General features: G+C 33.9%; 2 protein-coding genes across 2 annotated transcripts; one reads left to right on the top strand and one right to left on the bottom strand.

Annotated features, from left to right (window-relative positions):
- Positions 1–88: 88 nt before the first annotated feature.
- Positions 89–4,020, top strand: LOC133704196 (uncharacterized). The gene is made up of 7 exons (XM_062128976.1): positions 89–817; positions 893–1,095; positions 1,212–1,284; positions 1,397–1,492; positions 1,574–1,624; positions 2,530–2,877; positions 3,621–4,020. The coding sequence occupies exons 1-7, from the start codon at positions 731–733 to the stop codon at positions 3,945–3,947; spliced, it is 1,185 nt and encodes a 394-aa protein (XP_061984960.1). The 5' UTR covers positions 89–730; the 3' UTR covers positions 3,948–4,020.
- Positions 4,021–4,520: 500 nt separating this feature from the next.
- Positions 4,521–10,086, bottom strand: LOC133704197 (purple acid phosphatase 4-like). The gene is made up of 7 exons (XM_062128977.1): positions 9,803–10,086; positions 6,178–6,334; positions 5,812–5,919; positions 5,600–5,727; positions 5,394–5,522; positions 5,196–5,263; positions 4,521–4,928 (listed from the first exon to the last, which is right to left on the bottom strand). The coding sequence occupies exons 1-7, from the start codon at positions 10,055–10,057 to the stop codon at positions 4,712–4,714; spliced, it is 1,062 nt and encodes a 353-aa protein (XP_061984961.1). The 5' UTR covers positions 10,058–10,086; the 3' UTR covers positions 4,521–4,711.
- Positions 10,087–17,148: the final 7,062 nt, after the last annotated feature.

The following is a 17,148-nucleotide window of genomic DNA, read 5'->3' as shown; positions in this document are numbered from 1 at the left end:
GTTTTTGTGCCAGAGAGGTGGTTTGACATGGATGATTAGTGATATCTGCGCATCTTTTAATGTTTATCTCACCATGTTTTGAGCGGCGGCAACACGAATTTGTGAGGATATACTTCAAGTCAGTCAGTTACGCTTACCATATGTTAGAATCCCCTCTTCGCTGTCTCCGTGGACCTTTAGCCGAGTTCATGAATAATGAATGTTCTGTAAGCAATCGTGCCTGTTTTTAATTGCACAACTGTCTGGAGTTTATCCGACCTGTGAATAAATAGTGTGGTCTATGGACCCCACCTCCTTATTATTAAGAAGAAAATTTAAAACTAGGGGACTGATTTGTAAGAGCCTATATAGATTGGGTGGTGATATGTAGTTACCCGAATGTAAAGTAATAAAAGAGGACGAAAGAGAGAATGACGAAAACTGTCCGGAAGGCTTTGCTGCGGGCTAAAGGGCATCTCCAGAGTTAAATCGTTAATATAGCATTTTAAATAATGTAATTTTGTTTTTTTTATTATTTAATAAAAAATAACATTCTAATAAGTTATTTTGTATTTTATATTAAATAGGGAAAGAAAAAGGTAATAGAAAAACAGGATGGTTTTCCTAAAAAAACGCAACGGTGAGTCTTCATTTTAATAAAAAGGAATTTAGCATACATATGGATATGGCTGTCATATTTCATTCTTAAGTCTTAACAGTTATTTTTTTTTGTCTGTACATCCCGTTGAAGATGCTTCTAAGCAGGGAGATGGGAGCAGGGAGCCTGAAGCCGCCGCGTCTCATCCTTCACAATTTCCTCACCAGCGAAGAATGCAAGGTGGGTCACTGCTAATGCTTCCCACCCTCTAACGAATGCTATCGATTCATGAATTGGGTCTTTTTTTTTTTTTAGGAATTGGAATTCATACACAAAAGCAGCAGCACTGTTGGGTACAGGCCCAACGTGTTCTCCACCACTCTTTCCCATCTCATAGCCACCAATTCTGCTCCCTTTCTCATCCCTTTTGTTCCCATCCGAGAGAGGCTGAAAGAAAAGGTTGAACACTTTTTTGGCTGCGAGTATGAGCTCTGCGTCGAATTCACTGGCTTAATTAGGTTAGTTTTTTTTTTTAATTCAGTTATATTGGACACTAGTGTTATTTTTCCTTCTTTTAGTTTTTAATCCTCCACGTTTTGATATATATATATATATATATTGGAAATCAAATCAGCTGGTGTAGAGGAGCTAGCATTGGATGGCACAGTGATGATAACAGGCCCTATCTCAAGCAACGGCACTTTACGGTATCTTATTTATTTATATGTAATCTTTGCATTTTATGTGTTAAGTTAGCTGTGCTGACAATTCCTTTTTTCATGCTTTTGTTATATTTGTAAAAAAAATTTTATTGAAAAGGCAGTGTGTTATTTGAATAGCTACGGGAAGGATTTCAAAGGCGGACTTTTTCACTTCCAGGATGGGGAACCAGCTACTCTTGTTCCCATGGCCGGAGTAAGGGCTACTGTTGCGATGATGATCAATTGTTTTGTTTCTTGTCATTTTTGTTTCACTCATTTTTTTTGTTTTTATCAGGATGTTTCCATATATACAGCTGACAGTTGCAATATTCATGCTGTCGATGAGGTAAATCATTTTTTCTGTGATTCATGAGACGTGGATGATTATTCCATTTTGTTTCATCATCCCGGAGTTTATGCCCTTGGACAAATTTACTACATTTTAAATTTGTTTCTGGAAGGAGTATTATTTTTATCAACAAAAATACTTTTTTAGCTTTTACTTGCTTCACTGGCTCTACGAGCTCTGTATCATTTTCTATTTCACTATTTTTTTTTTAATGTTACTATGGTATTTGCAACTTAATCACCTTTAGTGTAGCTTTATCATTCCGATTGATTTTGATCAGTGGTAGTTTCAGATTGATTTTGATCAGTGGTAGTTTCAGCATTCTGGATGCATATAATGAAGTGATATTACATGCATGTTGTGGCTTATGCATGTGGGTTCTCTTTTCATTTTGGTTTTAGAATCAAGTGTTAGGCGGGTATTGCTATAGGGTTGCCAAAAAAAGAACCAAAAAAAAAAAATTACAAAAAGTATCGATTGCTATTCACAGAAAGTGCAAATGAAAAATTATTGGTGATGTTGGTTCGAGACATAACTTATGAAGTAATGAAAAAAAAGAGAGCGTAATATACTATGCTTTATGCATCTGGTCAACTGGTTATGAAATTCTGTTAGCTGCAACAAAAAGAAACTGAGCTACTAGCTTGGGAATTTATTCTGATGACCAAGTTGGACTAAATGTACTCGATGATGAAGTGGACTTACAGTGCCAGGACACTTTGTATTTCGTTAGTTTGTGCTAGGACTTGCTTTAATTGTTTCCTAAAACAATATGCATTTATTCTTTACAAATCTGTAATCTTTTCTTCTCCTACCAATTTATGCCAAGTAAAGACCAAGCTATTTGCCTGTTTTCTGATTTTCATTGTTTTCTACTCTAATTTATCAGTTTCCTTTCACAGATAATTGAAGGAGAGAGACTTACGCTTACACTGTGGTTTAGCCGTGATAGTGCCCATGATGAGGATGCAAAACTCATTTCCATTCTATCAAAAAACATGCCTGAATTGAAGCTACCTATGCTGGCATCCAGCAATATGTACTGGTTTTCTCTGGATCCAGCATCCCACCAACAGTTAGGATTTGATATATGCTTGGCAAGAATGCATGTGCTTGGGTTTGATATTTGTTCTTGTCAAGCAGAAGGCTTGTTTTCAGATTCCACAGAACTACTAATGGAGCCACTGCAGTTAGTAAGGGGAAATGAGTTGTTTAAGCAGGAGTTTGTCAACATTTTGCATGCACTTCAGGTATTTTCACTGCTTCAGATGCTTAATAATCTCAATCAATATTCAGTGAGTTCACAAATTTTATCACTTGTTCGCTTCGCTTTGACACCATAGCTTGCTTCATATGAGTTTGGCCTAATTATCTTGCTGCAATCAATTTGCTTTTCATGCAATACTCAACACAGCAGAAATAGGGCTTCGGCCTTTTTGTTTCTGTACTTATCTAGAATCAGGGTAGAATCAGGGCATCAGGCTCGGTGACTTTTACCTTCAGGGAAAATATAAGTACTTCTAGAATTAGGCAACCCATAAAGAATTAGGTGTTGATATCACGATGAAAATTGTTAATGTAGCAAGTCGAAAGGTCACATGCATCTTGGACAGTCTGATATGCCTGCTACTCCACTTCTGTCCATGGAGCCAAAATGCCTAATCTGATATGTCAAAATATTTGTGACAGAATTTGTTTAGCTTGTTGACGCAGGAGTGTCTTTTTCTGTGGCATGATACAAGGCCTCTAGAGTGCATTGCCATCTTGAAATCTTCTCTGTAAAACTTGCCATTGAATTTCCTCTGAAGAATGTGCTTACATCATGGCTGATGTTGATAATTTCATGCAGCACTACCTAACATCTTACCAATTCCCATCTGCAACACTGCTTTTCTAGAGTGCTCTTGACTGACCAAAAGTTTAACCCTACTTTAGGAAAAGAGATTTTCATAAATCTCATCAATCACCTGATTTAATTAGTAACTCTTATTAGGCGGTACAATTTCACCATTGGAAAGCTTCAGACCTGCCAGATGCTCAATCTGAAGTAGAACCTGGGGATGTGGTACGATTATCAAAATCACAGCAGGAAGTGGTTAGAAGCCTCAAATCGCAGTTCTTAAGGGATCATCAAGTGGTTGAAATGATATTCAGTTGCGCCACTTGCAGCGGGAATCAGCAAAACTTTGACTGGGAAAGATTTTCAGCTGCAATTGCTGGCTTGGAAGACTACACCTGTAAATTACATAAAGAATTACTAATGAGCTTACCATACTGGAGAACTCACGGAATTATATCCGAATATTCTTATAGTCTTTAACGGGTTCTAGCATTTTCATGTTAGCTATGCTACATTGTTTTGTTTTATTCTATCTACAGCAACTTTAATCTTCCGCCCCCGCAGAGCTTTTGCTCTCCATTCTAAAAATTTTTAGTATCTTCGAATTAGATGCAACGCCTGGGGAACCACATGCCAATGTGCTTCTGAACCCAAAAATCAATAGCTAACGATAGGCTGGCTGAGCTGGGCCATTTGGATAATGATGATTGTCGTGTCAATTACTCGTTACCGTATTATGTGGAGATGCAGTTGCAACCACGGCCCTTGTACTCCATTCTTGTCAGGTAATGCTCCATCCACACCAAGTCCATCTTTTTTCTACTTGGACGTAATGGATCCCAAGTCGATCCTGGCATTTTCACCATATTATTAATACTCTAAAAACATGCACATCCCTATCTTTAACCTCCTCGGATTTTAATCTGAAGTAGACCTGCCAAATGCACGATCTGATTTATTTTTTTATTATTTCTTTGTCCAATCCTTATGCTTCCTTCGGTATTTTCCAAGGTAATTTTGCAACAAGGAGTCATAGAAACTCGGACAAAAAAATTAAGATCACGAAAGTAAAACTCTCCACGACACGTGATCAGTAAGATCAAATGTTGAGTGCATCAATACTGATACAAACTAACTTGTCCACAGTTCTGCAGAGGATATATAGAATCCAACATAGAAAGAAAAGATATCCTAACATCAACGAAACAAACGAAAAGACTCAATATCGATACAAATTAACTTGTCTACAGTACTGCAGAGGATATCTGTTTAGTCCTGCTCCATTTGTGCAGAACTTCGCCAGAAACATCATAGAACATAACATCAACTTCAGTTTGAGTAATTTGGACCGACATGAAACCTTGCCCGTCATAATAGAACTTCATTTCCTTCGGATCCCACCAGGCCACGTCGCCCCTCCATGCCTTTGACCCACCACCACTTGTCAAGAATTGAAGCGGGCTGCAACATTTAGTTAAAGCTTCAGTTGCGCATTTATGCCTACCTCCCTTTTCTTTTCGTTGTTTCTGTACCGTGAGTCACTTTTACACATTCTTTAAGGGAATGTTCTGGCTGTCAACTTTAGGATTTACATTTGAGAATCTTATTTCTTAAATTTAAATCCTGGTTGGATTTAGGAATGAGAAGCAGACTATTTTTTATTTTGTAATCCAAGAGTCATTGGAAATATCCATGTATAAATATAAAAAAATCTAATAAAGAATTTACCTTTCACTGCTGCTTATGTGTTCCAAGCAATGATCATGTCCGTTTATATAAAGATCAACATTATTTGCCTGAAAATTAAAAGAATCGATGCTCAATAAAAGTTATCGCCTGACTAATTAACTTCAGTTTGCTCGAAGAAAAGCTATCGAATTGTTTCCATAAATTAACACCTTTAATTTAATTTATGTAAATAATTACCTGGAGGATCGGGAGGAGTTGTAAATTGAGCTCGACGGTGTTACCATGTTGTCCGGCACTCTTAATTGTATGGTGACCAACTACAATCTTCCATTTTGCAACGGATTCTTTCAGTGCCATGTCCAAATCCTACGACACGATTACATATTTTCCAAACAGTTATTATTTTGTTAATCATGAAGCTAATTGATTGCTCGAATTGTTACCTCCAAGACATTTGAAAGGTAACTCTTCCTCGGTAATATGCCACTCCAATCATACACATGGTCCTTTGGCTCGAGGAAGTATTTGTCGACGAAAGGAGTTGTGTCCACGAACAAAAACTCAGCTATTTCTGCAGCAAGAAGTTTTTAAAATTGTTAAGATTATAATGTGAGTTTTAATTCCAGAAAATGGAAGATTGAAGGGAGAGAATTACCTGTGTTGACGATAAATGATCTTAGGCAAAGCCATTTGCTATCCATTTCTCTAAGGACTGGACTCAATTGTGCCTCGACATCACCCCTGTAGTCATGGTTTCCCAGAACTGCAGCATACAATACAGCAGAGCAGAAATTACGGTTTAACCTTTTTCATATCTACTATTCAATTAAAATAATAGTGGTTTAGATTCGAGATCATCAAACTATAAGGCGCCAGAGCTCAAGGGTCAGAGGAGTGGAACGTCATCAAAGCATGCGGATAGAGCTGAGGAGTTTAGTCTTGCTGAACTTGACTGCTACTAACACGATGCTCAAAGCAAAAATTATTCACTGAATCATAGTCGATATCTAGAGATATTTACCATTGTACCATTGCTTTTGCAGGCTAGGAGCTGTATAAATTCTCGTAAATGACTCATAAAAAGCTGGATCATCCACGCCGTTTAATCCACCTTCGTAGAAATTATCTCCAGTTGAGATTATAAAATCAATGTCCAATTTCTCTCCCATTATTCCCATCTGAAGATAACAAAAGGTGATGGCTAAATGAATAAATTAACTGAAATGATTTGATGGGGGATTTCATATAATATAATAGATATCGAAGACATTTTTTTCTAATATTATCTTGGACATTTATAAGAGAAGACAGCGCAATCAATACAGAGTTTGAACTAGGCAAGCAAAAGATATGCTCAAAGTATCTCACCACAAGGCCAAGCAATCACAACAACCAGGTTTAGGGTTATGGTGGTATTTTTTTATAATAGTTATTTTTTAAAATATTTTTTATTTTAAAATATAATAAAATAATATATTTTAATCTTTTAAAATTGATTTTTAATATTAGTATATTAAAATAATCTTAAAACATTAAAAAAATAATTTAAAATAAAAAATATAATATAATATTTTAAAAAATACCTTTAAAACATAAAAATAAATAAGTTGTTATATTTTACTATATTTTTCATCAAAAAAATATATTTAGCAATGCTCTACTTCGTTCCTTACAATTTAAATCATGGAGTTTGCACAATTGCAATATCGATGTTGTCCATGTTTATGCTAACCAAATTTAAATAGATACTTATATTTTTTTACTAGTTTTTATTTAAAATTTAAATATTTTTTTCTAATCTCAAGTTATTAATAGTGGATCAGTCGAGTTAACTCGAATTTTTTTTTCTTAATTTATTATCACTATTTGTTTTCAATTTAATAATTTTACATTAAATTATTTACCCTTAAATTTTATCATGTTTTCGCTTTTCTTTTTGTTTTATTGTTTCTAGAGCAAGTCGGTCAAGATAAACAATATTTTGTTATTTAACTTGGGTTTTTTTTGTTAGGTTATTTTTTTGGAGGTGTAATTTTTTTTTTATCTTGATCCTATACCACATGTGACGGGTTAGTTGAGTTAACCTTAGTTGATTTGGATTTTTTTTCTTGATTTTTTTATGATTTAATTTTATCATTTTGTATTAAATTATTTGCCTTTGAGATTTGTAATTTTTTTTTTAACTTTTTTTACTATTTGATTATTCCAAGAATGGGTTTGTAAAATTAATTTAGATTGGCTCAGAGTTTTTTTGATGTTTTTTATTAAACTTTTATTTTTTCTACCCAATCATCCTTTTGAATTTTTTTTATTTCGATTTCATATCATATCATGAGTTGTTGGTTCTTTTAAGTTATTTAGAATTGATTTGAGTTTTTTTTTTAACATTGTATTTTTTAAAAAAATTATTTTCATCTTTAATATTAGATTACTAGATATTAAACATTACAATTTTTTTTAGTTTATATTTTTAACAAATTCTTTCAGTTTCATATTCTAAACCGTGTTATAATTAATTTAATTAAAGCTATTTCGGATTATGATCACTTAAATATATATTTTTAGCATTGAATAAAATTTGGCTCTACCTATCACATAACACGTGTGCTATCTATGTAGATAAAACTAAAAGCTGTCAATCTCAGTCGTACTTTGCACTTGTAGCCTCGTATCTCTAGTTAATCCAGACAAAGTCAAGCGCGCGCGCGCGCGTGTATGTGTATATATATATATATATATATATATATAGGAAGCTAGCTGGACAATAATAGTGGTCCCATCTGTTACATGTGGGCTCTCCTAACATGTCATGTAGTGAGATGGTATATGGAATCCACAAGGAATAATACTCCACAAACAACAAAGTAGTGGTAAGAGAACAATAGCAAAACGTCACAATCAAAATTGTTAAAAACATATTTTTAATACGACATAAAATAAATAATATAAATTTGAATTATAAACTTAAATAGTAAAATCATAAAATTACAAGAAAAATATTTTAACTAATTATATATTGACAATTTCAGTCAAGTAGTGAATAATAATATAACACAATTAAAATAAAAGTGAAATAAACAATACAAATATCCAAACACCTTAAAATATATAATTCAAATAAAAATTTACATGGTTTTAATAACTTAAAAATACAAAAAGAAAAAAAAAGATTGAACAACTATGTTTTATTGATAGAATTTCAGAACATTTTCTAGAGAACAGGTCTTGAAACACACTGCAGACAACTAGTGAGATGATACAAAATTTTAAGGTATATCACCAACTTTTTTTAAAAAATTAACAGAGATCAATACAGTGAACCCGTGACAATGAGAACAAAAATATACAAAATAACATCAATTTAATCTCATATCACTCACCTTCCATCTTTTTTATGTTATTAACAAGTCTTAGAAATAATGTTCAAATATCCCACCAAGCAAGACATGTATTTCAAGTTCTCTATGAGTCTTTGTCGTATCTCTTTGTAGTAAACAAATGGTTCGTTTAAAACACAATATTTCTCTCTATATAAGTATTCCTATACCTTATTTTACTTATTTGATTCCTCACCATCTACCTCTGTCTTTCCATGGTTTCGATCCTCCGATCATGCTTTCCCGCCCTAAAATACAGTATAAGGCTTTCACATACCCAAGATCCTCTAATGCTGGTGTTAGTCTACTAAGATTGAAAATTTGAGATTTGAGTAACAGAGAAAAGGGAAAATGGGGAGTTGGGACTATATAGTGGAGTGTCAGGGGATTCGGACAGGGAGGCAATAAATTTTTTAACTTTTACGGGTTAAAACTCAAAATCGGTCAAATTCAGTCGAAATCGGTCAAACTCGTAAAATTGATCTGATTTTACCGATTTTAACTGAGTTTGACCGATTTTGACCAATTTCAAATTTTAACCTGATTTAACATGTTATATACATATTAACTCGTAAAATCATAAGATTTTAAGAATCAACTCGTGATTTTAACATCCCTGACAACAATGCATCATCCTTTAATTGGAGGGACGCCCTTAAAAAATTGCCGAGGGAATATCCTAACGTAAACGTCTTGGTTTCGGTACCAACTACCAAGGCTCGGAAGAATTTCCCCCAGAAAGGTCATGCACCAGTTCATCACTAGCTTTATATGTATTTGTTTACTCTAACTAGCTAGGGTTAGCTTTATTGGCTTTTATTTATTACTATTCTTCTATTACTGCTCTCTCATGCTCTTTCTGAAAACACAATTGATATTACTAATACTATGGTCGAAATGAGAGGAGGATCGATGTGATATATACTGATGTATATGATGTGTTATAAGACTAGAATCTCCCGATTAAAAATTACAAGATAAAAAATGATACTCTTATATAAGGTTGTTTATCGACGTCGGTCAATCTGTTTAAAATCAAAGCATTGATTTTTGCATCTGCTAAAAAAAAGAAGAAGAAAAGAAAAGAAAAGAAAGGAAGAAAAGAAAAGGAAAAGAAGAAGCAATATTGATGTTTCTGAGAAAAGACCATATAAAAGAACATGTTAATGAATAAGGGTGACGTGAATTCATCATTTTCTATATATCTACTTGTATGATACTGCAGGATGTATAAATATGTAAGAAGAGGAGATTGTATGTAATTGTGACCTGAAGAGCAACTTCGGTCTGGTTATATGCTCCTCTTCTTCCCCAGTCTCCAACAACCAGAAGGCTTAGAGATCCATCGGCTTTGGCAGCATGTTCGAATCGCTGAAGCTCAGCTGCAGAGAGAACAGCAGTGAAACCTAAAAGAACAGTGGGTATGAGACTCAGAAGCATAAGACCAGACATGGCATGCAGTACTGGGAGCGAAGGTGAGAACAAAGGGGAGAGAAACAGAGTGTATGCTTTTGTTGAAGGCATGGAACCTTTCCTCCGTAGACTTATATGCTTAATTCAAGTGGGGGCATTTGAATATAAAATTGAAGTTATACCAACATGCAAATCTCCCCAAAACAAATAACAATTTAACATATAGCAAATTATTAAGAATTCTTTGTATGGTTCTTGTTAATTTGTTTTTATATATAAAAATGTTAAAGCATTCATATAAAATTATTTCAGGGTCTCGTCTAATAATTTAATTCTTGACAATAAAAATCTATTAATAAATTTATTTCTCTTTTCAAGAAATATATTTGAACCAAAAACTTTCATTCTCACACTTTTTTTTATTCTAGAAAAGTTCAATTGCTTATACATTTTCCAAATTACCAGAAAAAATAATAATCAATTAATTTTTCTTTTTTCATGAAAAAAAATCTAAAAGCTTAATTAAAGAAAAGTTATTATATACCTCAATAATAAAATAAGGATATTACATTAAAAAGAGATAATAGATTATATATTATTCCAAGAAAGGTTCTGTATATCTTAAATATATAATATTATCAAATTATGGATTTATAAAAACCAATTGTGACATCTGAGTCTAGGAATCATAAAACTGGTTTCTAAAAAGATTTATGAGATAAGAATTATATTGGATTTTTTTTAGGAATATTATTTGTTTTCTTAGCAATTGGAGCGGGGCCCATTTGAGAGATTTCATTGGGAATGATGGCGGTGTGCTGGGACCCACTTTGAAACCAAAAGCTTGATCCTATCCAATCACTAGCTGGCTTTCCAGAGTGGCATCCAACAAGTTCGCCTGTGCAATCATTTTGACCCATCACATGCAAAACGGCAATTAGCACTCACGTTCAGCAATACCCATTCATTAATACAACAGTTAAGGATCTCTCTTGTCTTACGTAATGGTAATATCGGTTTTTAGTTTTTTCTTTCTTCTTACTTTGCATTTTTTTTCTAGAATGAACTCTCTCGTACTTTTGTTGAAGATCGACAACATACATGATTATTATATTTATTTCTTTTTTTATATATAAAAGCTCTGTTTTACATTGTTACTAATGAGTTTTCTAAGTTTCTTTGGTGAGATATTTTTCAAAGTGTTTTAATTTCATAAACCTCTTGCTGTAATTTGAAGAGTTATAATATTTATCTTCTTTTCTTAATTTACTGGGATTATGAGCATAATAAATAGGATTAAACTGATCAATTTATCCTCACATAAGAACCTCATTGTTAATATATATGTTTCTAAGTTTCAAGATCAAGAAATCGAGTTCTTGTACGTGTGCGTGAAAAAATAAAACTTTGAAAGGACATCATTGTTTGGTGGAGTCTCTTTTCTGCAAGGTAATACAGTCGAAGTTAGCACGTGGCTCTAAAGAAAAGGCAGAAAGTTTTGTGCAACTGACTCTTGAATATGCAAAGCTTTTGTAGGGTACGTAGAGATCTAGAAACAGTTTCACGATATTGAAAGGCTTACAAGAGAAGATCGAAGGACGAATTCAGAATCTTTTTGTCAGGAAGATCTTCACCTCCATTCATTTGATGGAGTTCTCGTTTTCATTAGATTGCAAGTACGTAGCAATCAATTCGAGGCCGACAAGATAGGAGATAGGGTTGGTTTTCAGTATGCCACTGGTTGGTTGAATATCTTACCTCATAACTATAAAAAAGTGAAGATATTGGGCACTGCTTCTTCTGTCACATGGAAAGTTTGTTTGCATTATTAGGGGACAATGCAGTATGGAAGTTGCAATCAGATAAGAGTGGTTACTTTTTTTCCTGAGAAGTATAATATTGCATTAGAATACGTCAAGATCTAGTGGAGAAGACATATAAAACATAGAAAATGCTTACAACAAATTTAGCAGGTCATTTCGCATTCAGTACTGTTAAAGTAGTTAGACACCGAGCTCTGGCTTGTATATCACAGCTACTTTGTCGTCTCTCTTCCTGGGCATGGAAATACTTACGGGTCTTCAAAGAAGCCGAAACTACCGTACTTGTTTCTTAAGCTTCCTGACTCTCATTTCATTAATCTGAACGCACCAAGGTTAATTATCTCCAGCCCATGTATCAAAGCTGGAGTTCATTTTATATATCTTGCTTAGAGGAATCAAATAATGACGCAAACAACTCAATCTAAATACGTAATTCTTTGATATAAATTGCAAATTAATTAATGCTGTGATTTTGCTATTTGCCTTTTCAACTCTTGTGTATCTCTACACGCATGCATATATATATATTCAAGTTTGTCTCTTCTCTTCCTCAATCTCTTTTGAGAGAAATTTATTCTCGAATTGGGATATGCAAGAGACACAAGAAAGAAAGAGAGAAATATTCCACCTAACGTAGACTCAGCACAGCACTTGTTCTGTTCAATCAACTCTCTTAAGAGTTATCATTTGATAGTTTCAATTTCTTTACAAATCTACTTGCTAATTACCACTATTGTTTTCCTTGTTAACAAAAAGAACAAGAAACTAAAATTGATGCCAAAGTTCAATCAAGAAAAAAGAACGCAACTCTTCTTTTTAGAGTGTGTTTGGTATTGCGGTAACTGTTGTGGTTGTGGTTTGAAAAAAATTGTTTTATAAAAAGTACTTTTAGTTGAGGTTGATTTGAAAAAATAGGTGTTTGGTTAAAACTGTGGTTGAAATTGAAGTTGAAGAAAAAATAGTTTAATGTGTTTGGTTAAGAGTGCTTTTGAAATTGAGGTTATAAAATAAATTTTAAAAATATATATTAATATTGATGGTTTTTAATTTAAATATTATGGATTTAACTATTGCTATTACATCATGAAATAAATCATACGTTATATATATAAAAAAATTATTATTTCATTAAACTATTTACAATTCCATTACGTATAAAATTCATCCGACAAGAACTATAAAATTAGGTAAAATATTATCAGGAATAAAATTGAGATTATAGTACAAGTAAATTTAACTCACCTTAAACTAATATTTAAAAAAAACAAAAAAAAAATTGTTGTTCACTTTCAGTGCGAGTGAAATCAATTAACTGCACTGATTTAAAAAAAAATTATTCAATGAATAGTGGAGGCATGCATTTACTGTTCAGGGAACAGTGGAGCCATGCATCCACTGTTCACTGAACAGTGAATGCACGGTTCTTTTCTTGTAACGCGCAGAAGCAGCTCCTAGCTGCTTCCTTTTTTCTTGCGTTTCAAACGCAGTATTTCATAGGCCCCATGTACAGTAATAAATGTTTGTTAATTAATCAAACAGCTTGCAAAATTTGACCACAGGAAACGTAGACGCCACCATGTAGCCAAACGGGTTCTTAATCCATTACACAGTATCAGAATGAAACTCAAGCAACTCAGATGTTCCGTAACATCACCGCTACTCGTGCTTCTCACTTACACATTCATCATTGACTCTAGATTTTAAAAATCCTGTCAAGCTAACCTTTTTTTTTCTGAAATATTTATATTTTTAATAATATTTTAAAATAAAAATATTATAAAAAAAATAACTAATCCGAACATCTATATTAAAAAAAAAAAAGCAAGTGTGTATCCACTAAAATAAATGTTGCGAATTCGTTGCCATCTGATCTATCCAATACCCACTTCCAGAGGATAAATTTATTTCCTTGAAGGTGGCATTTTCTTGCACCATACCGGCTGTTTCCTATCCAAAATCTAGAGTACAGCTTCCATCTATGAGTATCCATCGGCACCCACCATATCCACAAAATATATAAATATACAATGATGTTCCTAATTAAAAATTATACAATATAGAGAATGACAGCGAAGAAATTGAATGCTTGAAGTGTTGTTGTGTACCGCAGAATCAAGAGAAATCCCTGACATGTATGTTTGTTCCTTTTCTCCTTCCAAACAGACAATTCACTACAAATTAATGCACAACATTTTGCAATCAATTATGTGATAGAAATGGACTCGCCCTCCAAAAGGGAGCGCATATTTGTTGATAAAACGAGGGAAAGACAACTAATTATTAAAATGGTTTGGCATTATCCAGCAAAGAGAAACTGCAACCCCGGTTCAACAAATGATGAGATGAGAGCCGGGGAACTAGGGGGGAGGAGAAGTGAAAGATCCAAGATAAATAAATTAACATGAGGATATAAAATATCTCGATATTGAGACGCATTTGGTTTATAATTCAGCTAAGATGGCACAAAAGAATCCATATAACAAAATCTCAACCTAGAGGTTTACTTCTTGAACGTTCGTGTCAAATCCAAATAAGTTGAATTCAATATTCTTATTGGTAATTTAATTTTAGATTGAATTAAGTTGTAGAACGCATCAAAGTCTTGAGCACAAAATTGTAGCATGCACTGATGGAGTGTATGTAAGAAACTGGAGTTAATTTTGTTATCACATAAAATTTACTTTGGACTACTGTGTGAATTATTTTAACCACAAAAATCTAACCTGCAGCATTCGATCTTGGCTTACAAAATTACTCTTCAAGTAGAACGCATCAGATTGTCAACTTCCACTTTTATATACGTGTATGGCTGAAGCTCTTACTAGTGACCTGTAGTTGCTGATATAATTGAAATACAGTACTGCTTAAATAAATTTTCTGCATAAACTTCTCCAGTTTGAGGAAGAAGCCATTTCAGGCAATTGCGTTGTTATCACTATTAGTTCCTGTGTTTTGCCATCTTCAGCCGCAACTACACCAACTTCAGAAGCAATTATGCAAAACCCTTATCCTCCAGCAACTTCGATTGTCTGAGAGGCATTGTCATCCAGACAAAAAAGTGTGAGAGAAAATATAAATATGAAAAAGCATATAGGAAAATACCCCAGCTATGCCAGGATTAATGAATCAATCATCCCTTGATTTTAAAATGGCTCATATAAAAATTGCCATTATCATACAAACTCTGCATCGGCTCCTGTTATACCAATTTTAAAATGGTGACCGGTATGAATAACATTAAACCGGGTGTCATAAACGAAGTATCGAAATATTAATAAACATGCTTTTACACATAGTAGCAATTTTTGAACTACTACCATCAAAAAATTATATTGAAGGCACTTAGTAAATAGAATTTTCAAAAGATTGTATAGTAAAAAAACAGTGCTCACTCAACCTTCTTCCCAGTCTCTATCATCATCATCATCCTCTCCAGAGGCTGGTGACCATGTAACTACCATCAAATCCCACACGTTTTAATGGTGATTCTTTTCATTCAATAGAATTCTTATTCTATCAGGAAAACAAAATGAATCATGGTATCACCCATGGAGGGCACAAAGAGTGCCCCGGGGGGTGGGGGTGTCTACTTTCTAAATGTGCATAGAGATGGCCTGACCATGGTTATTCCTTGACGGATTGGAGCCTCTTCCCAGTACAATTAGACAAACCTTCCATTGGAACATCTTCCCACTTGATAACTTGAAGATAATTCGAAAGGCCATTGGAGATGGATGTCTGAGACAACTCTGTTGTTTCTTAGCAGATTCTTCTGCTTGTCTTTGTTTTTGAAGCAGAGCAGCATAATAAGATTTAGCATACTACTCCTGTCATATAATTTGGAAAGAAAAAACTGTGTTAAATTAAAAGCAGGTACATGAAACCATAGAAGTAAAAACCATGTATGAAAAATCTAAATACACAAGCAAATCACATCATTCCAGAGACCTTTATGCTGGTCATCATTCTCTTGAGCAGACTTCTTTTCATCTGAGAATTTTACAGCTGCTGAACTGCTATCAATCTTAGCCTCCTGCTGGACCTCTCCACGTTGGTCCTTTGTAAGGTTCATTCCCTTCTTGATCATCCAAGGTAGTAAGACTTTTAGATCCGTACTTGCAGTTTCAGATTTGATATCCTCTTTGTTTCAGCGCCAGGAAAGGCAACTTCGACCTGTCAAAATTAGCCATAGATAGCTCATGAATGATCCAAGCCCTGCAAATGACCCCAATGCTAGAAGAAACTCGTATATGCCCTCAGTTTGTAACAAAGTTTGAAAAACTTCATCCAGAAAGCATACTATGATAGAATGAAAATGTTCAAACTTCATCCAGAAAGCATACCATGAAAAAATGAAAACGTTCAAACTTCATCCAAAAAGCATACTATGATAAAATGAAAATAAACCAAATGAATGAGCAAAAGCTTAAGAGAAATCATACAACGAGGGAACACTTAGAGAACTAAATCCCAGAGAAAGAAAAGAGCCCATGTAAGAAAATGAAACATTGAAAAGCATCAGATAACAAAAGAAGTTCATTACTTCAGGCACTACCATTTGCCAGATTTTCCATAAAACTTTTCTTATAGGACTCCAGAAGACCAAACCATTACAGAGAGGAAAAGAATTCTTAATAGAGAAGAGATGGGGTTTTTTTATTTATTTTTTATTAAAAAGAAGATATTATTAGGAATAAGTAATGCACACAAGATTATTGGAGAATAAGACATCCTCCAATCCAAGAAACAGATTAAAACACAAAATCAATATAAAAAGTGAATAAAGGAGGCAGTGTTAGCCATATACAAATTAAAGAAATCAATGAGCAGAAATTCTAATCACTGACAAAGACCGATTAATAATGTTAAGACAAACAAAAAGCCCACAGAGATGCATAAGAGGATTTATCAATTTTAGTATCTTCGAATTAGATGCAACGCCTGGGGAACCACATGCCAATGTGCTTCTGAACCCAAAAATCAATAGCTAACGATAGGCTGGCTGAGCTGGGCCATTTGGATAATGATGATTGTCGTGTCAATTACTCGTTACCGTATTATGTGGAGATGCAGTTGCAACCACGGCCCTTGTACTCCATTCTTGTCAGGTAATGCTCCATCCACACCAAGTCCATCTTTTTTCTACTTGGACGTAATGGATCCCAAGTCGATCCTGGCATTTTCACCATATTATTAATACTCTAAAAACATGCACATCCCTATCTTTAACCTCCTCGGATTTTAATCTGAAGTAGACCTGCCAAATGCACGATCTGATTTATTTTTTTATTATTTCTTTGTCCAATCCTTATGCTTCCTTCGGTATTTTCCAAGGTAATTTTGCAACAAGGAGTCATAGAAACTCGGACAAAAAAATTA

This window comes from Populus nigra, chromosome 10 (genome assembly GCF_951802175.1).
Source record: "Populus nigra chromosome 10, ddPopNigr1.1, whole genome shotgun sequence".
In the NCBI taxonomy this organism is placed as follows: domain Eukaryota; kingdom Viridiplantae; phylum Streptophyta; class Magnoliopsida; order Malpighiales; family Salicaceae; genus Populus; species Populus nigra.
The sequence above is the reverse complement of the archived record's forward strand: the minus strand, read 5'-3'. Positions and strand labels throughout refer to the sequence as shown.